The sequence below is a fragment of the Manduca sexta genome, chromosome 26 (assembly GCF_014839805.1).
Source record: "Manduca sexta isolate Smith_Timp_Sample1 chromosome 26, JHU_Msex_v1.0, whole genome shotgun sequence".
Lineage (NCBI taxonomy): Eukaryota > Metazoa > Arthropoda > Insecta > Lepidoptera > Sphingidae > Manduca > Manduca sexta.
The window spans coordinates 12,465,616-12,491,725 of record NC_051140.1 but is presented as its reverse complement, the minus strand read 5'-3'; the positions used below and the strand labels follow the sequence as shown (position 1 = coordinate 12,491,725).

General features: G+C 32.5%; 3 protein-coding genes across 3 annotated transcripts; all 3 read left to right on the top strand.

The window, feature by feature from the left end:
- Window positions 1–553: 553 nt before the first annotated feature.
- On the top strand, window positions 554–14,256 carry LOC115444649. The gene is made up of 9 exons (XM_030170510.2): window positions 554–630; window positions 772–1,053; window positions 1,549–1,639; window positions 1,822–1,897; window positions 2,149–2,401; window positions 4,541–4,592; window positions 10,051–10,238; window positions 11,134–11,254; window positions 14,095–14,256. The coding sequence occupies exons 2-9, from the start codon at window positions 773–775 to the stop codon at window positions 14,254–14,256; spliced, it is 1,224 nt and encodes a 407-aa protein (XP_030026370.2). The 5' UTR covers window positions 554–630; window position 772.
- A 4,106-nt stretch (window positions 14,257–18,362) lies between these two features.
- LOC115444672 (endocuticle structural glycoprotein SgAbd-8) lies at window positions 18,363–19,335 on the top strand. The gene is made up of 2 exons (XM_030170539.1): window positions 18,363–18,444; window positions 18,744–19,335. The coding sequence occupies exons 1-2, from the start codon at window positions 18,433–18,435 to the stop codon at window positions 19,131–19,133; spliced, it is 402 nt and encodes a 133-aa protein (XP_030026399.1). The 5' UTR covers window positions 18,363–18,432; the 3' UTR covers window positions 19,134–19,335.
- A 5,982-nt stretch (window positions 19,336–25,317) lies between these two features.
- On the top strand, window positions 25,318–26,110 carry LOC115444666 (larval cuticle protein LCP-17). Its single transcript, XM_030170534.1, has 2 exons — window positions 25,318–25,421; window positions 25,582–26,110. The coding sequence occupies exons 1-2, from the start codon at window positions 25,407–25,409 to the stop codon at window positions 25,939–25,941; spliced, it is 375 nt and encodes a 124-aa protein (XP_030026394.1). The 5' UTR covers window positions 25,318–25,406; the 3' UTR covers window positions 25,942–26,110.

Here is a 26,110-nt window from a genome sequence, read left to right as displayed (position 1 = left end):
GGGCCTCCTCTACTACTGAAAGGGATTAGGCCTTAGTCCACCACGCTGGATTAGTGTGAATTGGTAGACTTTACATCTCCTAAAAATTCCTATAGAGAATTTCTCAGGTAAGTAGGTTTCCTCGCGAGGTTTTTCTTCACCGTTAAAGCAAGCGGTAATTCACAAAGCAGTAACTGCTAACACTTAAAATATTACAGTAATATTTACTTATATTGAATTAAAACGCCAATACATCTGGGATGTTATTGGTGACTAAATAGTTATGATTAATTACATTAAGTGATGTGACATTTTATGAAGTATCGTTAACAATGCACAGAAATTTACCTTTAGAATATCTGCAACATAATTGGATAGATCGTGTTTAAGTAACTGAGGCAAGCACTTAACGTAATTTAAGGTTTTCACTAAGTGATTTCCACTAGGTATTCGTGCTGATGAAATTTTGAACAACTTGTAACTAAAACACGGCTAATGACTGTCGGTGGATTAAATACGTGTGTGAACCTCACGTTTGAATGATGGCATAGCAAAAAATATCATCACTTAGTAACCCTGCTGCCTATAAATGGATTACTTGGATCTCACGGTAGCAGTACCATCCGACATACGGGTGCATGCGGATTAAAGGTAATTTACACGAAAATTATTTTTGTAATGGCTACGTTACGACGTGTATTCATTAACAAATTAATATGTCATGTGTTTTTTCAGTGTAATTGATAATATCTTGTGTTTTTAACCAATTAAATGGGATTATACTGTTTGCAGGATGGCAGGCATGTTAGCTACAACGTTAATGCTGTTCGGGCTTATGTCCATTGTTCATCCTTTGTCATTCGCGGTTGCTGCAGAGGCTCCAACTGGAACATCTACAGTTCCCCCTCCCGTTCCTTTGGCTGTGGCAAATCCAAATAATCCATATTACAATAATCCTTATTATAATAATCCGTATTATAATAATCAATATTATAATACGAATCGCGCGGGTCCTGCGGTGCCGATACTGTCCTATGCAAGTGAACATGTCGGCGATGGATCTTACGCTTTTAGGTAAGTGATAATTTTAATAGTTCCATAAAAATATTGAATATAATAGGTATTGATTGAGCCAACGCGCGCGTGGTTACCATTTTCGGGAAAAAATAGCCTATAATATGTTACCAGAACAAGGGTTATTGTCAAATTGATTTAGTAATTACTGCCTATATATATTTCTGATATACATCTGTGAAAGAACAACAAGTTTTACATTTACAGTATGTATGTATAAGTAAGATTTTTACAGCGCCACTTTATTATTGTTAAAATACTTGTGTTTCAATAAAGTTTACCATACGTGGTTATGTTAAGTTATTCTAAGGTGGATGCTAGGCATTTTAAATGATCTTGCATATACAATAAAGTCTACATTTGTTATTAATAAACTTGTGTATGCGATTACTGCGCGGCGATAGCGTTGTGTCCATGTGAAGGGCGAATGATATTGGCCTGAATTGGGTATGAAATAATTCTGAATAAAAAGTTATATATCGGTATATTTTGCAGCTTTACTACCGGCGACGGCAAGCAAGCGCAGGAAAGTGGATTTTTAAAAGATGCCTATATTGACAATACCGGCAATCCTCAAGGAACACAGGTAAACTTGTTAGATAAACCATAAGTTATTTAAAATAAAAATATTCAATGCGGTCTGAAATAAAAAAGTACATTCCTGGCAAGGAAAACTAAAAATAAACAATGATGCACGTTTAGTTTTAATAAAATTCATTACCCGAGACCCTATATAGATTGATAGTCAATATTTATTTGATTTTTAAGGTCGTGCAAGGAAGCTATGCTTATGTGTCACCTGAAGGCACACCTATACAAGTTAGTTATGTTGCTGATGAAAATGGTAAGTGTTATGATTTCTTTTTCGTTAAAATATTAATAACTATATTTTATTTATGTAGGTAATTTCATTACTTTAAAATTAGAATTTTTACAGAAGTTAAAAAGCTTTTAAATGTTACGTTTGCTAATGCAGCGATTTATATTGTTTGTACAATAAACAACAAAATTATAGCATGGGATTTCTTGTGTTAAATCTGTCCAGCTGCTTCTGTTGCTTACTGTACTCAAATGTAAGATTAATGATGACCGCAGGATTTAGGCCTTCAGGCGTCCACATACCAGCCGACGGGAAAACTCCTCTTGCACAAGTACCTTTAGTAGACGGTAAAGATAGAACATTCGACCCGCTGTACAACAGATACAACTACCGGAACCCCTACAGCCCTTATAATCGGCCCTATGACACCAGATATCCTTACGATTCGACGAAATATCGGCCCTACAATGAGAGATACAACCCGTACCTAGGTCCTGTTCAGATTAAAGAAAATAAGAAAGAAACTACGCAACAATAAATAACCTTTTATTTTGTTGTATATATACTTAATGGCACTGAAATGATTGTATCATAAAATAAGGTTTTTAATTATATAAAATGTCACCTAAGAAATAATATCATAGGATATGTAATATGACGTACTTGAATGAACTATTTTTGTTATAACTACGTCTTTTTGACTGCGATAATGAATACATTGTGTGATTATAAAACGGTTATTTAATAAATCGCTTAACTTTCAGTCTTTAATTATTTTTTATACATTCGAAACGGTCGGCTATCTGGCCTTTTAGTAAGCTTTCTCATAAACAGTGTCAACAATACACAAAGCTTTGAATAACAAAATACCTGGTACTGCATGATGCTCACCCTAAAAAATTACCTTTAAACCTAAAATACTCCAGCAGAAATAACATACAATAGCCAGCAAACAAGTTGAGCATATTAGTACGTGGGTGATTTTTTTTACATGACTATAACTAAAGCACAAAAATATCCTTCACAACACGGCAGTGTGCTGAAGTTACTGATAGTACAATCTAGAAACTGATTTTATATGAGACATACGTATTTATAATTTCGAAGCTGTATTTATTAGTCGTTCGTATGTAAATTACTAAAAAAATTTAAATGAATATTTATATCGACTTCGATACAACTGAGTAGAAGGTATACTAAAATGGTAATTTAAATGTAAATACAGCTTAATTTAGTTTTATGTATCAAGGTTCCTACTGAATTAGTATTTTCCTTGATAAACCCATTGGTACAAAATAATGCCAATATCGTTTTATTCATATCCTGGTTGAAAATTTTATTTACTTACCTATATACAATATTGCTGCAGGAACATCGATGTACTTTATTATTTATTGCTAGATGAAAACGAAACTTGGCTTTTCTACATTATAACGTTGAGTTGCGTTCTGAAGGAACCTTTCCTCTTATTGTCGGCGAAGTGGTAAACCCATGTTCTGCAATCAACCTCAGTCATCATATACTTCCAGTGGATACTACTAGTTAAGTCAACTGAAAAGCTTAGAGTCTACGAGGGTTGAAACCACATAAATTGAGTTACATACAGAACTGTTTTAACCCGCATTTTCGTTACTTTTTTAGGAGTTATTACATTTTGATAAATTAAAATAGCTCTCTGTGTTTGAAAAATTACATAGTAAACAACCATGAATTTAATTAAATATATTTGTTATATCATTATAGTGTGAGATGGTTTCCGAAACATGTTAAATTATTTTTATAATTTTTATAGTTTTGCAGCCAAATGTAAAAAACTGGACATTTTTAATGTCGTCGTTCGTCTACCCATAAAATAGTTTTTATTTGTTTATGTATGTGTCTTTTATATATGGATGTGTTTTTAACTTGTAAATAAGTGAGTGATTCAGAAATATATTTTTTTGTGGTTGTGGGGAAGGTGCCATAATATAAGTACCGCACCGCACGGTGTCGCGTCGCATTTTTCGCTCTAGGATACCCCGTAAAACATATTTGTTCATGTTGCGTTAAAGGGCGAATCGAAGCCGCAATTTGCGTCACACCTGGCTTATAAGCCGTTGCACCACGGACACTTGGCGAAAGATGGACATATGAAATGACTGAATTTAAATGATATTATTACATTATTTTATTTATTCATAAAATATCTCCACCGGCGTTTTATAATAGTGAATGTTTGAGTGTACATTCTTTATAGACCTTTTGAGGCTTACTGTTATATGTTTAAATAAAATTAAGTTTTTAAAGAAAATTGGCGAATTAATTGTTGATGGAATTCTGAAGTATCTATAAATTTCACAATAAAAAAAAAATAACAAATATTAATAAATAATTTTCATAGCCGTTTTGGTAATATGCTAAACACGAATTTAAACTTGGACAAAAATCATATTGATTCTACTTTTAGTAAGGAGACATCATATCACGTTCGTTAAGTGTTGGCATTTTTCAATTGAAATCTAACCATATTACATTAATGGGCAATATTTGTAAGATTATAATTATTCTTTATACTTTCGATACTTTTTATAAGGTTCTGAGAAGACATAAATAACTTTCAAAATTTTATTTAGATTATAAAATACAGATAACCTCGCAATATTTCATATTGAAATATCTTTTTTTCAGGTTTCTTACAATAGTAAACCTTAGGACAAAACTGTTTAAGGACTCAAACCCCGTATTTAAAAATATTTTTCCTACATACAAAAAATATATGTAGGTACCGACAAAAAAAAGCATTGCCGATCGCCATTGTTCTTGTTGTATAAACCGTTGACAGTGTAACGCCTACGTATGACACAGATTAACTTCAATCTTCGGCATTGACACTTATCTTGATTTAAAGTCGATGAATTAAGAATTGCTTATGACTTGAATTATGAAATATGATTTATTCTGTTATTTCATATTATAATGTAGTGTAGCATTATTTGGGTTGATAAAATTTTTTAGATACAATAGATTTTTTATTCTGTATAATTGTTCAAGAGTAACGGAAAATCAAGCGGATATACTACACACACTTTTATATTTGGTATTTAAAAGGTATGTTCATAACATAGATTTAGAAAGATGTTTGTAAAAGGCGATTGCGTAGTTTTACATTAAAAAGGTTAATAAGAGCAGGCGAGGAGAGAGATGAGAAAAAGTTATTGTTATCCATATTTGGTATTAAAAAAATCTGGCCAATGCAGGTCACTAGTAAATAACATATAAAACTAAACTTTAGTCTTTAAAATCAGATAAAACTATAAGAACATAATATAGTGTATATACATGTATCGTTTTCAATAGCCTCGCGGATCATCCTAGGCAGGAATCGGTGTTCTTTGGCAAGGATTTGTGGTTTGTCTAGTCGCAGATATTGGTTAGAGCCTCCTTCAAAGTGTTCAGTGAATGCAGACTTCGTAGAGCGTCGGTGTTTCACGTCAGCTATATGTTCTTTTACGCGGGTCCCTCTATTCGTTTTGTTTTTGCAGTATCTAGTCACTGTTGTGTTCCGGTGTGAAGGACATTGTAGCCAGTGTAACTACTGGACATAATAAGACTTCCATCTTATCTCTCAGGATGGCGAGCTCAGTGGAATACCAGACAATACAAAATAATGCAAGGTGTTGTATGCTGTTCGTACTGTTTATGGGTGGTCGTATCGCTTATCATCAGGCGAACCGCAAGCTTGTCTCGACATTCAAATCAATAAAAAAGGAAAGGCATTATGACGGGTTTAACTATATAGTGAGTAAGATCAATTATGAAACTACAAATATTATCCTTATATATAATAAAATTGTAATAGGCTGATATTTATAGTACATTACGGATTTTGTAGAAAAACAACGATGTCTTGGAGCAACAGAAGCCAAAACAACGGATTTATTTGTGTATGTTTGTCCACGCATCACGCAAAAACTTTTGCATGGAATAAAATGCAGTTTCACCGATGTATTGCTAGAGATCTAACTTAAAATATAGGCTCCAATTTGCAAAATGTAAAGCGGATCTTTATTCCGGAAAATCTTTTTCACGCAGACGGAGCCACGAGTACAAGCTAGTATACAATATAAATCTTGCAATTCAGATTTTTTGTCACACTGCTTACCGGTGTATTTTTTACCTCGTACTAGCCATTTCGTATCTATACTAAGATGAAGCGCCTTGAATATATTATAGAACCTGCTTGAGATGTTACTCTTTTAGGTACAGCTTCGAATATTAATTTCGGTAATAATATAAAATTCGAAAGAGGATATCCATTTTAAAATGAAGGACAATAGACGTTATCAATAACAAGTAGGTATAATTCCAAATAAATAAGATGCAGGTAATTCTTTATATTTTTTTAAGAAAAAGATAAAATCGAATCGTTTCTATATTTGCTATCTAAACTTTGTGAATATTTATACCGATAATAAATTGTTTTAATACAACATAATCATTTAAGGGTTCAAAACTTGAAAAGATGCATACTCGTGATATGTCCGTATGGAAACGACTGTGCCTCAATATATATATATATATATATATATATATATATATATATATATATTTCTAATTTTTGCGGATCATCCATTGTTAAGTTAAAATATTAATATCAGTTGCTAGCTAAGATACATTTATATAAAATTGTCAACGTTCACGTTATGTTTGGGAACGATATCTTAGCGATAAACTTATCGTTAGATGTACTTTTTTATTTTCTATTAGCGTTACCGCTTGTAGAAAGGCATCTTGGATGCGGCCACAGTATTGGTAATTTCCGGAGAAATATGTTGTTATTTTTTACCTATTATTTTTTTTAGTTTTTTACAACTGCATCCAATTAGAAGTATCTGAATCTCAGTTTATTTTCCTTATAAAACGAGATGTTTATTGTATTAGACTAATAAATTACACTTGGAATCTATGCGCACGTGATTCATAAGTTTTAATACAAAGGTTCATAACATGAATGTTTTTGATAATATTCCATGATATGAACATTTAATATTCCATGACTAAAGTGGCAACTTTTATGATTATATTATATTCTCCGGGGACTTTTAATTCTTGGGTTTCGGCATCGATTTCTTACAAATAATAAAATAATTTTGTCAACTCATCGTTTTACCAAATCGGCTTATCGACCAGTTGCGTGAATCCGATAGTATGCAAGCACAAAAGTTGCCAAAGTTCAAATTGTCCATCACCGACACTGCGCACATTGTGCAAATAACAGCGTCCTATAGCCGCAGGCCATCTATTTATCAATATGTCATGAACTGGAGATAATCGACTAAAGAATTTGATTAAAGTAGCGTTAAAATACACGAGACACAAAGGTGATGGGTTTAAGAAAATAATTATTATTCGTGATTGTTGAGAGAATATTTTATATTTCTTTTTTCGCTCGCACACGTTACCGCGCTCATCGGATGTTTCATCATCCTTAGCCGGTTTTGTGTGACCACGGCAATCATTAGATATTACTAATATAGCACAAATAAAATAACTCAAGTCAACAAAATATAATCAAGAAAATGTCGATGCGCTGAATTTCAGCGTTTCGAATTAATGTTATTTGATCTATTCTGGCGATTAATTATAATTTATCTATAGCTATTTCGAAACATATTTCCCTTTAAATATAAAAATATTATAAAAGATAATTTATAGTATGCAAATTGCAAATTAATTGATTAAGTATGTACTATACATTTTATCATATTATATCAATACAGTACGTGATATATAGGCGCAATATAAAACCAAATAACTATAAACGTATCATTGAGTTTAGCATTTTACTTAGTGTTGAAAAGTTTTAAAAAGTGTCTTCTGAGAATTCAATCATATCATGTCTTCTAAAGAATTTAATAATGTATAAATTAATTTATGATTAACAATTCACCTTTGTTTGAAATATTTAGTAGTTCGTATGATGAATCGCAATCTATTTTTAAATGAAGCATCGCTTTATCTGTCTAGACGCCTACGAAAGGTCAGTACGAGGTATTTGGCCATAAAATATAGTTATATGCAACAAGATTTTTTGACTGTTCCCTAGAAAGATTTAAAATTTGCATGTATGCGTAATTATTACATTTATATCTTAATAATATATACTCCGTGTGCCGACGGTAACATAAATATTAGAAATACGTATTGTACTTCAAGTCTTTTCAAAGTTATTCTTTAATATATTTATATATAACGTAACATTTTCCTCACACGTAATCGGGCTTCGCGCTAATACAGGTGACTAATATAATATGGGCGCCGATCATGTCTGTAGCTTTCAAGCGATAAAGACAATTGCGAAATATTATTTTGTGGAACCTTGATGAGCAATTTCAATATATTATCTTAAAAAAAAACCTTGTTGAAGTATGTCACAAGCGCATACTTGCGACTGGTTTGTGCAGATCCTCGTGTTCGGATGTTCCCGCGCGTATCAAGGTGAACATTATGGTCTTTTGTATTCATTGCATAACATGGATACCTTGTTTTGCCATTTAAATTATTTGTCGCGTCTCCGCGTGATTGTTTTGTGTTCTAGAATGCTCTAATGTAATAGTTATTACCACTTCGTCTTGAACATTTTATATTCCTTTTTATATTTAGAACTTTATTTATAGAGATTCGCAAAATACCAATACTTCATACTACATATACTACATACTACATACTGCGATACGGGCCTGGAGCCTAGTGCAGTGACCGCCGTGAACTGATGTAACTAATGTGAACTGAACATAAATATATTTCTATTTCTATTCAAACAAAAAATGATTGGTTAAACTAATCGTAAACATGCGTAAATGTAATATTTGATTTGCATCTTGATTATTTGATACGTAAACAAAATATAACATAACTGGTAGGTGTCGTCTTCAGAAGGTCTTAATATGAATTATATTTAAATACTCAGTAAAAGTGAATATAACAGAAGCACGTAAAATTCATTCGTAATCATTCCCAATTTCGTTTTTTACTGACTTTTATGGCATTACAGTCTTACGCCAATGGCTTTAAGGCTTTTATTTCTTTGTCGGGCATAGTCCTACCACAGAAGTTCAGCTCAATAAGGGACGCCCCACACGGCCCTTGGATGAGTACATACTCATAAAATATGTGCAGAAACTGCAACGATGTGTAATTGGCCACAAATTTTTTCGTATAAATACTGGGGGTGAATCCAGAACGCATCATTGTATACATTGGTATCATCTTGCGACTGCAGTGGAACCATCATGAAGTGCATTGTAAGTTATAACTTATTTGAATACTTAATATCTCGCGTAAATGATTTATGTATTATTATGTTCTCATTTATATTAAGGGTTTGTTCGTTAACGCATTCGTTTTTATATGATGCTTCAGAATATTTGCGAAGGTAATATTAGAATATTGTTATTGCAATGTTTAAATCTATATGAGTTTTGCCAAAAAGCCGTGTTATGATAACTTAATATATATTTATTACAAATTAATTATTACAAGAAATATATTTTCTTAACCTCATACATGTTCAATTTTATACGGTTATACACATTCAATCAATAGATTGAACAATGGTTTATGATAATTGGATTCTCCCTACAAGCATACGATATTACTAATCATTGAAAATTCTTTTTGCAATATTTAACAAATCATAAATTTTGACCGCTATAAATTTATAATTATTATAATAAGAATTTTAATATATTTTGTGGTACCTGTTGTTAATACAGGGACTCAATCGCACCTTATTAATGTACCAATAGATATCGTAATTACTAATTTGTAACTTAATTTACACGGATCTATTCTGCATAAGAATATATATTATATTATTATTATATCATACATAAACCACTCATGCATAGGGGCTGTCGTTTAGAAAATCATTAAAGATTAAAAAAATATCTTTTAATCAAATTAATTTATTTTAAATCGTTTTAATATTGATTGTCATAAACATGTGCTTGTTTAAATATTATAATTAGGAACCTATTTCAGGACTCACATAGTGGATTTCATAAACACATGATATTTATATTCCAAAGAAATCGGGATTTATTATTTACTTGACAGCGTATATTCATTTACTTGACATAGCGTGTGTTCATTTGTATCAATATTCATTAATTTAATGTAAGTATTGATGTTTGAAGGTAATTTTATTTGCGGCGATTGGCGTGATCACCGCTGACGTCATCAGCATCCAGCCATTCCACCAAGGTCATTACCAGCAACAACAACAAACACCGCAGCCTCTACCCCAAGCCTATCCAGGGGACAATAACGTCCCTATCATCAACCAGGACCAGGTCATCAATCCCGACGGATCTTACAAATGGAGGTCAGACTGTTACGCAGTTATTAATTCGTCGTAATTCTCAAGAGTCTACGCAAACATTGCTACTTCACAATGGATTGAGCGCTGTGTGAGCTTTATGAGACAATATTTGAAAATATATGAGTACACGAAATTTTCGTGATGTTTACATTCTCATGCCGTCAAGTACAAAAATTAAATTATAAAGACATGGCTGAGGCTTTGTTGTATTGTACGTGTGATTTCGTGTAAAAACATTCTTAGTTTATACAATGTGGACATATTCGTATTTAATAATATTGAACTATGCCCCGCTTAAAGAGCAAATGTTTCCTGATTTTAAATTAAAAAAATATATAACCATATATAATAGATAATGCATGAGCACAGATAAAAAATAAAATCGTTTTATATTTTAACTACAAATTAATTTTTAACGTAATAAAGTTTTTATGGCTTCTTGTAATGCACCAATTGCAAATAAGGTGCTTTTTAATTTTAACATAGCATAGCCTGTTTTATTTTGTTAGGTTATTTGCAAAATATTTAAACAGTATAGTCCGTTAGTATCGATCCACAGGTTAGCCTATCAGTTGTATGAGATTTTCTTATAAAAAATACAAACTTTGTGACCTCAGTTAGATTTATAAAGGCTCTCATTGCATAAAATTGCCGATATGACGGTGTTACGAAAGGGAAGTTGGGACGAATGCAATTTAGCGATGCGTAATTTTTTTAAATAATATTATTTTGGGGTAATGGCTTCACAGGCCTCCCCTACTGAGAGGGATTATACCTTATTCAATCACGTTGGCCTTAAAAGAGTTTTGCAGAGCAAAACACTTCATATAGCTTTAAAATATATGTTGTATTGAGGAAAGCTGCAGCTTGTATTGTGTACTAACTAATTAATTTTTAGTTATGAGACTGGAAATGGGATTGCCGCGGAAGAGCAAGGCTTTTTGAAGAACCAAGGGGCAGGGGAAAATGAGGCGCAGTCGGCACAGGGCCAGTTCCACTACACGGCGCCTGACGGACAGGTAACTTAACGTATTACACATCGTTGAAATTGCGCGCCGTTTATCAATGACTTTTGTTCTATACGAAGCTTTGCTTGTAGATTGTACAAGAAATTTTTTTTTGTTAGCCATTTATAAAGTTGCACAGGTTACTTGTTTTTCATTATAATAATGTTAAAGGTCACTTAATTTCAATTGTTTATTTTATTTTAGATTCCAAATCGTTTTTTCTTAATTATTTTTTTTTGTTAAATAATTTATTATATGCAGGTATAAACGAATGTAAAATAATTAGACATTGCATGAATAAATTCGAAAATGTCTTTAATTAGTACACAATCCAGTTAGTATCTAATTGACCTATTACTATTAATAAAATGAACAGTCTCTGAACACTTTAAAGTAATAATCTATCTATACTTATAATAAATCTGTAGAGAGGTCAATTCTGTACATGAAATATATTTCCAAAATAACTATCAGGGGGTGATTAGGGATCGATACTGATGTCAAAAATGCAATTTGTAAAATTTTTGTCTGTCTGTCTGTCTGTCCGTCTGTCTGTCTGTCTGTCTGTATAACCGTTATAGAAACAAAAACTACTCGACGGATTTTAACGAAACTTGGTACAATTATTCGTCATACTCCTGTGCTGGTTATAGTATACTTTTCATCACGCTACAATTAATAGGAGCAGAGCAGTGAAGGGAAATGTTGGGAAAACGGGAGAAGTTACTCCATTTTTAAGCTTCCGTCGCGTGTGCTACCTTAATGGTTAAAGCTACACAGAAATCATGTATGACGGAAATGTTCTCCTTAAACTTATGTAAAAATATCCCACGACAGCATATGTCTATCTTTTATGGTTGACTCACAATAACACGTGTAACTCCCGATAGCTTAGCAGTTCGAAGCTTTCTTATTATATTTGTCTAATCTTACGTTTATAACACTCTCAGTCATCCCTAATTAAAAAGTTAACATTATTAAATATTCCATAAATAGAATCATAGAAATCGGTATAGAAACACCAAAGTTATACATGATATGCTAATAATAAGCCATCACGCGTGAATACTGAATCCCATCATCAGACCCTGACCGGACAATCGGACCACCTGCATACCACCATACATTAAAAAAACATCCCGACAAATTGAGCACCTCCTCCATTTTTGAAGTCCGAAATCCACGCGGGCGAAGCTGCGAGCGGAAGCTAGTCAGTATATAAATTTATAAAAAACTGATTTATATGTTATGATTATACTACTGTTGACGTTGATATTGTTTTTTCGTTTTTTACGTTATATTATATTGAGGTCGTACCCATAACATACTTATTTTTAGGTGTAATATTTTTTTATTTACCATTGGCTTCACAGTATTTGTTTTAAAACAAAGTATTTATAGATATGATGAGATTGAACTTTGTATGACCTTTATTCTACATATTAATGTAAATTTTAACACCATTTGTTAAAGACAAATCATGAGATCATTTAGAAGAAAAAATAATGGTACGTGAGGGAACTTAATAAGTGCTTTTTCAAAACATAGAAACTAAGCTAGCTCTTATTTTCTGTCAGCGACATAAGCTATAGGCTATCTTACAAAGCAGAAAACTGTCTTCATAATTGCTGTTGAAGTATTTAGAGGATAAAGAGTTCATGGCTCTCGAGTTGATGTTAATTTTACACTTTTCTAATATTATTTAATATTTAAAAAGATACACGCTGTTATTAGTTGTTTAATACACATTATTAGCAATTTATCAAAATATTATAAACATGTAATATTTAAGATATATATTTAAATAATGATACGATATTTCATGTGCTATAAACATTTGCATGTTCATGCTAATATAAACAAGGTAAAACATAAGAATCAGTTATATTTTAAACAGCGCCTACTAACTGTATACGCATGTGAAAGTAACTTTCTGAGAATCAGTGATAATTTGATTTACAAAATTTCGATAAATCTATGCTTCCATACTAATACGGTAAATACGAAAGTAGGTCTATTATTTTACATTGTCACGGTTAAATGGTCAAACTGATTTTGAAGGTTGATATTATAAGGATATTTTATACGAATAATTATTAATTTAATTACTATTATATATTTATATTTAGTACTTTTAATTAAACATTGTTTTTAGATAATTAACCCTACCAAATTAATTAAAATTCACTTATCATTTAACGGGGTCATTACAGACAAAAGCTAGTATTAGTAATCGGCAAGCTATTATCATTTTTCTATAAGCAACCTCTTGCCTTCATTAAGGTAGTGAAAGTGTATAACCGTTGAATAGCCGTTATATGTTATACTGTATTTCTCTGCTGTATTGTCTCCCGCTTTACTTTAGAGGGAAGTGGATAATTAATATTTCCAACTCCCTATTTTTCTATTTGATTAATTTAGTTTGCGGATAAGGGCAAATTAGTATTCCCTGAGACTCGTCTAGTTTCACCGTTCGGTGTCATAAAATGCGATCCTGGGCTACAGGAATTGTAGTGGCGGGTGTGAGAGCGGGATACTCTCTATACTGTATTTGTATACACATTTATTTATTTTAGCGGAGTAAGAATTCATTGCTTATGATCGTATCGTAGACCTAACATTATTGTTGTTTCCCGTGGTGGTCATTATTTGTATCAGATTGGTTAAACTCCAACTGATCTTGAATGCGACGTTTAAAGCTACTATGTCGTGTTTTTGCTTTTGCGTATGATGTGCGATTCATATTATGGAATATAATGTTTAATACGTAGAGATCGTTGCGATGACTTGAATAACAAGGAAATAAAACTACAAAACTTTTAAATGAATATAATATATTTTAATATTTCCAGTTGATCCAGCTACAATACTTAGCTGATGAGAACGGCTTCCAACCACAAGGTGCTCATTTGCCAACTCCTCCCCCAATACCTGAAGAGATTCAAAAAGCTTTGGAGTATCTCGCCACAGTTCCGCCGGCCATTCCTGATGTCAAGGAGTACATCAGGCATTAGACACAATAATAAGATCAAAATCGTCCAAACCATGAAGGCTAGTTAGTTGTTATAAGTTTATAAAATAAAAAACAAAAAAAAAAATGGTCTTAATTCTAATGTTTCAATCGTTATGATACTTTATGTGAATTGTTATTAAATTATCAAATAAACTATAACTTTTATGTTTTAGTGTTTTATGTTTAGAAATATTTTGAGTTCAGAGTAAACGTCATACTTAGGTACCCTATATTTTTATTGCGCTAATGAGAAAAAACATAATAAGTATATTTTAAAACCGTCAAAATTTGAATGCATACACTTTTATGTTAGAAAACCTATTCAAATTTATATAGTTTATTCTAATCACTTTATAAGTAGTTTGTATGTTTCTAATGTAAATAATTTATATTAATGATATGAAGTTTTGTCCTCATGTTTGCCACTAATTATTAATAGAAGAAAACGCTCAGGTTATGATTACAGACTTATCAATATACATTTTTAAAATTAGGTTAAAGGAAGACGTGTACTAACTCCTTCCCGATCCAAATTTACCTTACTGTATTGATAAACAATAATAATTGATGAACTTGTATTGAACCTATACGTTGGATTATGCTTTAAATCTGTAGTTTTTCGTGTAATAATGACAATCATGATGCGATTCATTACTAATATTTCTTGAATTACGTCTAACAGTACACATATCTTTATTAAATATGATTTCTAAAGCTAGCTTTGTAAAGATATTTTTGCATAAATTATCAGAGACCTCTAAAGGACATCTAATCAATTTTGATATAAATTTTTTGCTTGCATTGTTTGACTTTTTTAATGGTCAAGGTTAATGCGAACTTTAGCAAATTAATTTCAAAGGCAAATTGTACGTGTGTGAAAGATTTCGTCGGCGTCTGTAGGCTGAAGCTCCGACCGGCTCTCGACCGGCTCGCCTCACGACCGGTCTGATCACTTTCCCCGCCACACGTGTCAAGGTCGCCACATCGTCTCGTAAAATTAGATGCTATTGGTATAAAATTTTCTTAAATGGCATATTCGTTTACTTTTGAAACTATTTGCGAAGGCTTTGATGCAATCCCGTGACCAGGGGTCTTAATGTAAGTTAACGATTGCATAGGGCTATCGTAGTGATTTAATTATTAATTCGCTGCCAATTGGAAATAAATAATGTCATTAAATTTCGATATATTCGATATAATAAAGCGCTAAATTGATTGGTATCTAGGTATTCTTTTTTATTATCGGAGTGCCGGCAGGTTGTTTACTTCATATTGAACGCTTAGTCCGGATGAGACCCGTCTGTCTTTCTGTTTCTTTTTACTAACAGACGTGTTAAGTTTCTGTTTTATGACGGTTAGATAAAAAACGACTGCAAATAATTATTCATGTAGGTACTACGACTAGTATTTATTTTTTTTTATTGCTGGTAGTCTTCATAAATCTGTTATATCGGTTATAGGAATTATTTTATTTTTAATGCAAGATTTTGCAAGAAATTACATAGTTCTGGGACACAGATACAGTTCACAATCAGGCTAGCTTTTGCCACGTTGAACGAAGATGAACTTAAATATGATAAAAATACTTTTTTAATAATTGAATCCTCAATAAGATATTAAACGCGGTTTTAGTACATAATTCTTTGAGATCTACTGCAGTTCACCTAAAATTTTTTGCTCCTTCAAATGAACGCAAACATGGAATACTAATGAATAAACGATGAAGTATATAGTAAACCTTGAATAATCATGGTTAAATATAGCTTTGTATGCTTTAGTATAATTTAATAGCTGTTTTGTAATGTCGTATGACATCACACGTCACAACCGTACATCATTCCGTCATATACCACTCCCAATGATCAATGCAGCAATAATACAGCAAGCCCAAAGGCATTCTGTTGAACAAAAGTGACTCCAATGTGGTTTACATAACAGATATGAGTGAAATCCTTTGTTGTCTGAATACGTATTCATAAAGACGACTATTATACCAATTGCATAATGTGACGATAGCAGTCGATATGTCACTCGACTCGGTATAATGTAATATATAATTAAAGGTGTTTGATGCTCCGACTTGCAGAATACACAAGACCTTTACAATATGTAATTGGAGAATTAAGAAACTTATTAACGCGTTTGTTAAAGAGTAGGTACTTGGTTTGTATTATAAGCTTATTCTTATTACAATTGGATACAGATACAGTTACAGATAAATGTGTAATTACAATTGTTTTGTGTACCTTACACAAGCGAAGAATGTGTGAACAAGACGAGTACTATTTCGTTTAAGCATATATTTTAATTTACGTAATTAAGTTTGGCAAGGTTTCTTCTTTCACATACGTTCATTTTGCATTTTTTATGATATTTCTATTATGAAATTCTTAGGTAGTGTATGTTTTTTTGTCGTAATAATTTATCGTGACATACAATTTTCTTTTCGGATAGTTACAACAAGTGGCAAACGTTACGTTTGAATATAAATATTTTTTATTGCTGTGAATGACGAGATGAGCTTGCTGTTCGCCTGATGGTAAGCGATACGACTGCCCATAAACAGTAGAAAGACCATCCGACACCTTGAAATACAAAATATTGTTTGGTATTCTACTGCGATCGCCATCCTGAGAGGTGAGATGTTAAGTCTCATTATGTCCAGTAGTTACATTGGCTACAATGTCCTTCAAACCGGAACACAAGAATGACTACACACTGTTGCTTGGCGGCAGAAATAGACATTGCGGTGGTACCTACCCAGGCGGACTCTCACATATGAGAGGTCTACAAACAGTAAATTATATTCATATTAATATATTAACGAAAAACATTACGTAGTTCCTTCAAAGAGTAAGTTTATAGTTATTTTTTTAAATGTTATCTTTCTACTGATTGACTTGTGGCTTTGACATTGAACATATCTGAATATTTGAAAGTCAATTATTTACCAAATTATGGGTTAATATATATTTAATTATATATTAATTAATGAGGTACACCAACAGCATATAAGTACAGACAACATTCACAAAGTAAATAAAATGTGATTAACAAACAGCAATACTTTAGACGCATAAAAATTAAATTTTATAAATCATTACTTTTTCATTTTTCATTTAAACATAATAGGAACTTATAAATATTGAACTTTAAACAAAGGTTTTAACAATATAAAACCTTTCAAGAGTTGTGATGACGGGTTGGGACTCCCGATAAGTCTTCTAAAATATTCTGTTTTTACGGAATGACTATGACTAATAACGATATCAATGAATTATTTGCAAATATAAACATTCAGCTACAGTTCATTGATTGGTTACAGTATTACTAAACAACATATTCATATTAGTAACACCATTGCAATACATTGTAATTCGTAAATAAGTTTAATGTACCGTTAAATATATTATAATCTAAAATCAAACGAGATTATTTGCTATTTAACATTGTTAATGTTATTTTAAGTAATCTTGAGATTCACTTAATTCTAACTTAAGGCGGCACATTAGAGTTGTGGACACGAATGACGGCCCGTGTAATTGAAGAAATAATGCTGTCACGAACGATACACGCGAACTTGTCCTTCAGTACAAATGTATTGTAAATGCCTCGGTGATGAAACCTGTGTTTAATGAACATTCAACCTTTTAGTTAATGGTTCAAAGTCAGTAGTTGCAAGGATATTTTGATTTTGTGGTACAACTAATATTTAATAGCTTCACTATCATAAATCTAACTCTGAACATCTTAGACCTTGCTAGTGCTGTTTGTATCGAATTTGACTTTGACTTGGGAATATGTTAACAGTTATATACTTTAATATACTTGTTCCCAATACGACACGTCGTTGTAGTTTGAATGTAAAAACTTGAATGAGTAAAAATGTTTAGCGCTGACCAAACACAGAGGTAAGGCCAACACTGAACAAATGGAAAATCCGTTAGGTTTGTTGACAACCATTACGTTGCAGCGCTAACTTAGCATACATACGTCGAGGTAATGTATCTAATGTTTACTTATTTCATAGATTTTGCGACATAGCAATGAATTGTGAAATTGGCATTGTAGAGGTGGTCAAATAGATCTAACTATAAATACCCAAATTTTCAGGATGAAAAGCATCATTCGACAACAGTTGTCTTCAGCTGTCTAACAAACTACCAAGCAAGACAAGATGAAATCTATTGTGAGTATCCATTGTTACAAGTGCTTACTTATGATCACTCGTCGAGTAATGTACCTATTCATCTAACAATAAAGTGACGCTGCAAGTGTAGTGATAATAACATCATGTTCCAGTTTTGTGATCTGATATATGCAAATATACTGTTTTCAATAATAATGTGTTTTAAATATGTGAGACAAGATTCTCGACGAAATATTCAAATGAGCCGCTTAAAGTGACACGCCAAATTCGTCTAAATTGAACACGTGTCTTTGAGTAAGTGGTTATGGTGACTTTACTAATATTGACTTTATTTGCAGGTGTTGGTTTCCATGCTGGTCGCGGTGGCGTTCGCCGCTCCCCAAGGGCAGCCCGAACACGAGCCCATCCCGATAGTCCGTGACGACAGCCAAATCAATGGCGACGGATCGTACCAATACGCTTACGAGACCGGCAACGGCATCAGCGCTGACCAGAAGGGTGAACTCAAGAAGGTTGGAGACGTAGAGGCTTTGGAAGTGCAGGGCGAGTTCAAGTACCCCAGCGAGAACGGAGAGCAGATCTCCCTTACGTACACCGCTGACGAGAACGGATTCCACCCGCAAGGCGCCCATTTGCCCACCGCCCCCCCGGTACCTGAAGCCATCCAGCGCTCGCTCGCCTACCTCGCCACTGCGCCTCCCGCACCCGCCGACGCACCCCAAGCCTAATAATTTCATCTAGTCAAACCATAATACTCATTTAGTGTTGAGTGATCTATATTTTATAATTTTGTACCACAGATATACTTAATACAGTAACTAATTCAGATTTATCCTTTTATTCTGTTGATACCTACCGTGTTCATGTAAATTTGTATTATGTAACAACACTAAGACGCATCCGCAAAATTATATACAATTTCAAAAGCTATGATATAAATTTTATTTTATTTGAACATTAAAAACATAAAATTCTAGTACAAAGTAACGATTAAATGAAACAAGAAGATAAGTTCAAACAGACATTAAATTATATCTACATTATATTAAACTGACCATTAAATGTTTTATCACCGTTTATTATAAACAGTCATATTATGAAGAATCGTCAAGAATGGCGGGACTGCGATTGCTATTGGCTGTAGCAAATTTTACATAGAATTAGACATAAGACAATATTCAATAAAAAATCTAAGATAAAAAATATGCAAAACAATTTAAAGACTGATGAATCTATAAACAAAGATTTATTGATCATTTCCTTAAATAAGATAATTATGATATGTATGAGTAATATTTTCAAAATACTTAGAATAACTTTTCTTAAGTTTAAATCGTGTTTTATACAAAACATAATATCCATTTTAATCTATACTAATATACAAAGTTGAAGAGTTTGTTTGATCGCGCCAAACTAAGGAACTACTATGCCGTTTAAAAAAAGATTGCACTGTCGGCGCCGTAGCTAAAAACTAGAGAAAAATAAAACTAAATACTTTAAATCATTATTGGACTTCTGATCACATATCCAATATGATTAGTTAAAAAGTGTAACACAAAGATAGCTACATACACCTACACACTCCACGATACCGTCATACAGAAATAATAATGATGCGTTTGTGTTAAAATAAAATCCAGGGCCAGAGTATTTAGTAAACAAATTAAAATTAAATACTCAGTAAGTTTCCATCTATTGATCTATAGATATTTGTTACTTCATCACGCGTTCTTGGAACAGTTTAAACAAAAGTTTACTATTAACAATATCATGAAAATAAAGTACAATTGACTTTATTTTCCTGATATTGTTGATAGTAGCGAATCAAAACGTTTTCTATGAAGATGATATATTTTTCTTTTGTATTTATATAAAAGTTCACAGCTACATCTCTGAAGAAAAAGCAGACATATAATTGCAATAGTTGAGGATTATTTTCAGAACATCTCTAGGGATTACGCAGGTTCACATCTGAACAAGCTTACTCTGTTTGAGGTTGGAAATTAAAAATAAAATTGGTTCAACACGGCGGATGATAGATATGATGATATTAATAACCTTTTTTTTCACCTTATACATATTTAATCAATTATAAGGGTATGAATACTTGAAATATAAGTTCCTGTTTAGAATATTGATGAAAGTAAATATCAAAAATAATGTTTTATAAACGGAACAAATCACTTCCTATCACAAAGAGTTTAATTAATAGGTCTCTAAATAGAACAGGCAATTGTATGGACTTAGTTCGCTGAAGAAATAATATAAACGACGTTATAAATGTTTTATGAAGGGTTCGCTTACTTAATGGTTATTACATGTTTTATGTTGCACACTAAATGTTGAGGTTAAATCGACACGCACACTAATTTAACAAAATTTGTTAATTATATGTTTCTTAAATAAAAACATGATATTATAAATATATTTAAATTATTCGAAATATGTTTTTAAAATATAGTGTGAATCCGGGTAAATAGCCATACGGGAAAAAATACCAATGGGAGAAAATTTACTTACTTTATTCATACAGAGCTTAAAGTTTAATTAAATGTTATTTTCGCATAGTTTTTTCTTTTATTGTACTTTTTTATACAAACTATAAACACAATACACAATGTACAAATGCTTATTTTTTTATAATATTAGAATAATGCGTGTGTAGTTTTTGTTTGTTTATCGTACGTAAAATAAACGTTATAAGCTTTTCTTGAATTAAAAGAGTTCAACGCGCTTCATTTTATTAATACCAATAATTAAGTTAATTTCGATTCATTAATTAGAATGTTTTATATTAACTTCTTATTTCCATATTGTAAATTGAAACAGTAAGGTATAAGGTTGCCAAATTAATGAACGTACAATAAACTCGGCATTTACATAAAGCCTAAGGTGCATTCCATTAAGTTTTTACGCGTGGGACATAAGCGAGAATCGTACTAAATTGTGTTGAAAACATTTAAGATATATTTGATGTATATTTTTAATACGTCGTAATTTGCTTAAACGACAAAGATCAAACAACTTAAGTGACATCTGTATAAAATATGCAAAGCAGATAATAAAACACCTTACGTAAACCATGAGATAACCGAAAAGTTTTAGTCAAATTTAATGTGATATGTCTAGCACATCCGTTTCTCTCTGGTAGCTGAATTTGCTTCAACGTCTCTTCATATTTAAGATATTGGAATGTGTATTTTTGGTATTCAATTAAAATTAGCAAACAATACGTTTCCCAAAAATTACATTAAATTATGTAATATATCAAGACATTGAGACTATTTTATCCACATGTATGTATAATTATAATAAACAACATTTTTATATTAGTATAGGTCCTTAATGTTTTTAACACAATTTGAATAATAATACTATAATTAGTGATTAGTTTAAACCAAGAAGACATTTTTCTGAGAAATAAATTATAAGTTATTGTTAACTATATTAACATATTTATTAATAAATATTATTTTTAAGCAACATATTTTAGGGATTAAACGTAGTAGAAAATGAAGCGATGACATTTAAATTTTTAATGGCCTCGCTTTATTGAATGAATGAGTTTTGTGACTGTACTTGGGTTGTTAGTTATGTTTATAAAAATCTATTAAAATGTTAAAATACTTAAATAAATACGCTCACGAACAAATAAAAAGAGAGCAATGCGATAGTTAAAATAAAACCCCACTAAGTAGGTACATTTCTCGTATTAAACTGCCTCTGTGGCGTAGGAGTACTGTGTGCACGGTACGGCAGCGGTCTGATCTTCTGGGTTCGAATCCCGAGTCGGGCAAAGTGATACTTGAGTTTTTATGCTCGGTATCAGGCCGAAGTTTGGCATGTATGCTTGATATGGCGATAGGCTCGCCCTCTCACATCATGGACCGGAACACACTTGGCGAAAAGTGGGTGCCCTGGTAATGACTCTGCATACCCCTTCAGAGATAAATGCGTGATGTGTGATTGTGTATGTAAGTACATTTTTGGATTTAAAAAAAACAATCAAATGTAGATGTTTCAAATGTAAACACAATAATTTGTTCTGTTCAACATGTTTTATTTTATAAATTATAAAAAACCAGGTAACTGCTCTGGGATCCCGGATGTATCGCGTGAAATCCGAATCTACGGCAAAATGCAGATTCATTTTATTAAATTATAAGTTTGTACGTCCCGGGCGTGTCAGATTCTGGAGGTCAGTGAGTGGCTCTTATTATGTTAAGGCACAAAAAGGTTGGTACTAAATATCATTTTATTTGTGTGTATGAAGCTTCGTGCTTCCTAGCGTACCTCGTTAGTTAAATAAGCTTGTTCAAAGCAATTAACAAAACGTATCCAGTTAGTTATGAATACCTAATACCTATCTCGTAAACATTATGTCCTCGATAGACTGGTTTGCAAAACTGGATACCTATTGTTTTTTATAGATTTTGAATATGGAATTTTTTCATTTTAATTTATGCAAAAATTATCGTAATATCATAAAAAATATTACTCCATTCCTGACAAACTTGTGTGCATTTTTAGGGTTCTGTACCTCAAAAGAAAAAACGAAACCCTTATAGGATCACTTTGTTGTCCGTCTGTCAAGGCCCTTTTTATCAGGAACGCGTGGAGGTATTAAGCTGAAATTTATATTAAATACTGAGGTCTACTTTCTCTTGGAGCTGTGAAAAAATCACACTTCTATGCCAACGCAATCAAAAGATACAGCCGTTAATGTTACAACTTTTCGAAACTCGCAAGGGAATCAAACTTCCCGTGAACTCAGAATCTTGTTTATTAAATTATGTACTTATATATTTTTTTGTTATTGACGGATTATTATAGATGTGGCCTAGGTAAATATAGCATGATACTAGACAAATTTGGTTCCCGCTTCCGCTTGCGTTTAATTCTACATATTACCTTAATATTGAAGTACAGAATAGTCATTGCCGTTATTCCATTTGCACATAAATATTTGCAAATTTGGAAATCTCATTGACTAACTACTACTTCTTCGAGACCAAAGGGAATATATGATAACACTGATTTTGCTGACTAATCTAATAGCTCATACAGACGTGTTTAAACATGTTATTATATATTAAGTAACTAAATGTTGCCTCAGTGGTACAGTTGTATAGAGTCTGTGGTATCACTTTCGTGCACATGTCTCGGGTTCGGTCTCTGCGTCGGGGAAAGTTATACTGAGTGTTTCTGTTCAATATCAGCGTGTAGTCTCAAATTGTTTCCAGTAAATAGCTATACGCTCTCCCTCTATTTCAAAGGTCCAAATATGGCTGGCGAAATGGTTAAATCATTACATCTCTACCTGCCCTTGAACAGGGAATGAGGCGAGGTTATGAAATAACACGATATATAGTTTACTCATCAAAAATTATATGTGTGTAGGCCTTACAATGTCAAATCTGACATATTTTAAGCACGCTATGTGCCAAATAGTATTACAGAAGGATAATTTCAGGGTGATGTAATATTGTACCGAGAAGGCATGCTTGGCGGCAAATGATTGCGCTATCCATCATTAAAAAATAAAAGCGACTTATAACCTAGACCAAAGTTTTGGATGAGACTATACGCGGTTATTACACTTATGATGAAAGACGGCGTTGTGTAGAAATGATCATAAATTGGTAATGCTATCCTAATTCCTGTTAAGGTTATAAATACGAAAGATTAAAGAAAGTTGGATGTGTAGATGTTTGAAAATAGTAAACTTAGTAGCCGTTGGACATTATTGCATTTCCACGATCATATCCTGAATTAGGTTACAGGGTACATTTTCCGGTAACACAAATCTTCTTTTATTCCGAAAATGATGTTTCACGCAAACAAGGCCGCGTTCTACACCTAGTTTTATAACGAGAATTTACTTTTATTCGGTAATATACACAAATCAGCTTTTATTTCGAAAAAGGCGTTTCATGCAAATTTCTTTTGTGTTCAATTTAGGTGTGAATTTTATAATAAATTATACTCTAAAACCTTCATCAATGACATCGTAACAACATAGATGTTAAATTAAATTGTTATAAAATTTAACATTATAGAAACATAATCAGTCAACCATGAAATGAAGAAAAAGAATTCACACAAATGTGGAAAGGTGCGAAACAATAAAACTTACGTGGTGATATCAGGAAAGTTAGTAACATGGCTCAGTTTTCCTCATCTGAAGGTAGTAAAATGATTAGTATATGATTCGATAACTATTTAGCATGTAGTGAGAAATCTATCGCAATGGTTTCAAAGAGTAGTGTTTTGGGGTCAGTGAGTACGTCCATTTAAAGCATACTGGTATTTTGGCTAACATCGATGAATACACCATAATCTTATTTAAACTAAACCGTATCTACCATCCATTTTATAGTAGTCACTTTCTTTATCAGTATAAAAAATATCATATTAAATATACCGATACTCGGAACTGCGATGTATAAGGAAATGCTGGATAAATTGCGTTATTTAATTATTATTTATATAAAATTTTGCTATTAGAAATATTCGTGGCATTATAGGTACAAACATTTCTTTAAGGAAAAAAGAAGACTCATTTGAAACCTAATTCCTCTAATGTACTATTAATATTACCCTACAGTACATACAATACAAAAATGACACAACTAGAGTATAGGTCAAGTTGAGAAATTCGGTGAAGTAATAAAATTTTTCGCCGTATACTGCAAATTTTATTACAATGGGCGGTCAAATTTATGTGATAATTTATTTAATCAACCATAGACACAAAAGCTCGGCGCGGAGTATAGAATTTGACTGAATAGTTGTTAATTAAATGTGATGTTGTTGGTCATCACGCAAGCGCATGACTACGGTAGGTTAACTAGCGTTTTGTCGAATTTATTCTGACGTGCCAAATGGTGCTGCAATAGCATCCCGAGGTGGTAGGCGGTTGTGAGCCGCTAGTATATATACCGATATGCCAATCTTAGATCAACATTGTCTACTGCCTTCCCCGACATTCATATACAAACATGAAGACCATTGTTGTAAGTGCAAGTGGTTGTGTTTAAAACATTAAATATAAAAATAGTGAATATTTCATCAGTGAATCTTTGTGATTTTATGTGAAAGTGTTTAGTTCCAAAAAGAGGAAATTGCATTCCCTGTCAGAAGTTACAAGTGCCTTAATATTGTTTCGTTTTACAGGCTTTATCCTGCCTTCTGGCGCTCGCGGCCGCCGCTCCTCAAGGAGAGCCCATCCCGATCGTCAGACAAGACAGCCAGATCAACCCAGATGGCTCGTACCAGTACTCCTATGAAACCGGCAACGGTATCTCGGCTGATGAGAGAGGAGCACTGAAGAACATTGGTGCTGAAGAGCCAGCCCTGCAGGTGGAAGGCCAGTTCCAGTACCCCAGCGAGGAGGGTGGCAACATCCAGCTGTCTTACATCGCCAACGAGAATGGTTTCCAACCCCAAGGAGCTCATCTCCCCACTCCTCCCCCGATCCCTGAAGCTATCCAGCGCGCCCTCGCCTACCTTGCAACCGCCCCGCCTCAGGCTTAAAACTGTGGTCACTCACTAAATATATATAAACTACGTTATATTACAATAAACTACTTTTTATTCTTTGTTATATTATTTCCAGAGAATATTAAGTTGTTTAGTGGTAGTTTTATAAATTTGTACATAACTGATTTTTATACTTTAATGTAAATAAATACTGATATGAAAA

Excerpts from the sequence above, each read along its gene's own strand:
- LOC115444649 (XM_030170510.2), top strand. The coding sequence starts at position 773 with ATGGCAGGCATGTTAGCTACAACGTTAATGCTGTTCGGGCTTATGTCC. Across the intron at positions 1,054-1,548 it reads GATGGATCTTACGCTTTTAG|CTTTACTACCGGCGACGGCA; the intron begins GTAAGTGATAAT and ends TATATTTTGCAG. Across the intron at positions 11,255-14,094 it reads ACACGGCGCCTGACGGACAG|TTGATCCAGCTACAATACTT; the intron begins GTAACTTAACGT and ends TAATATTTCCAG.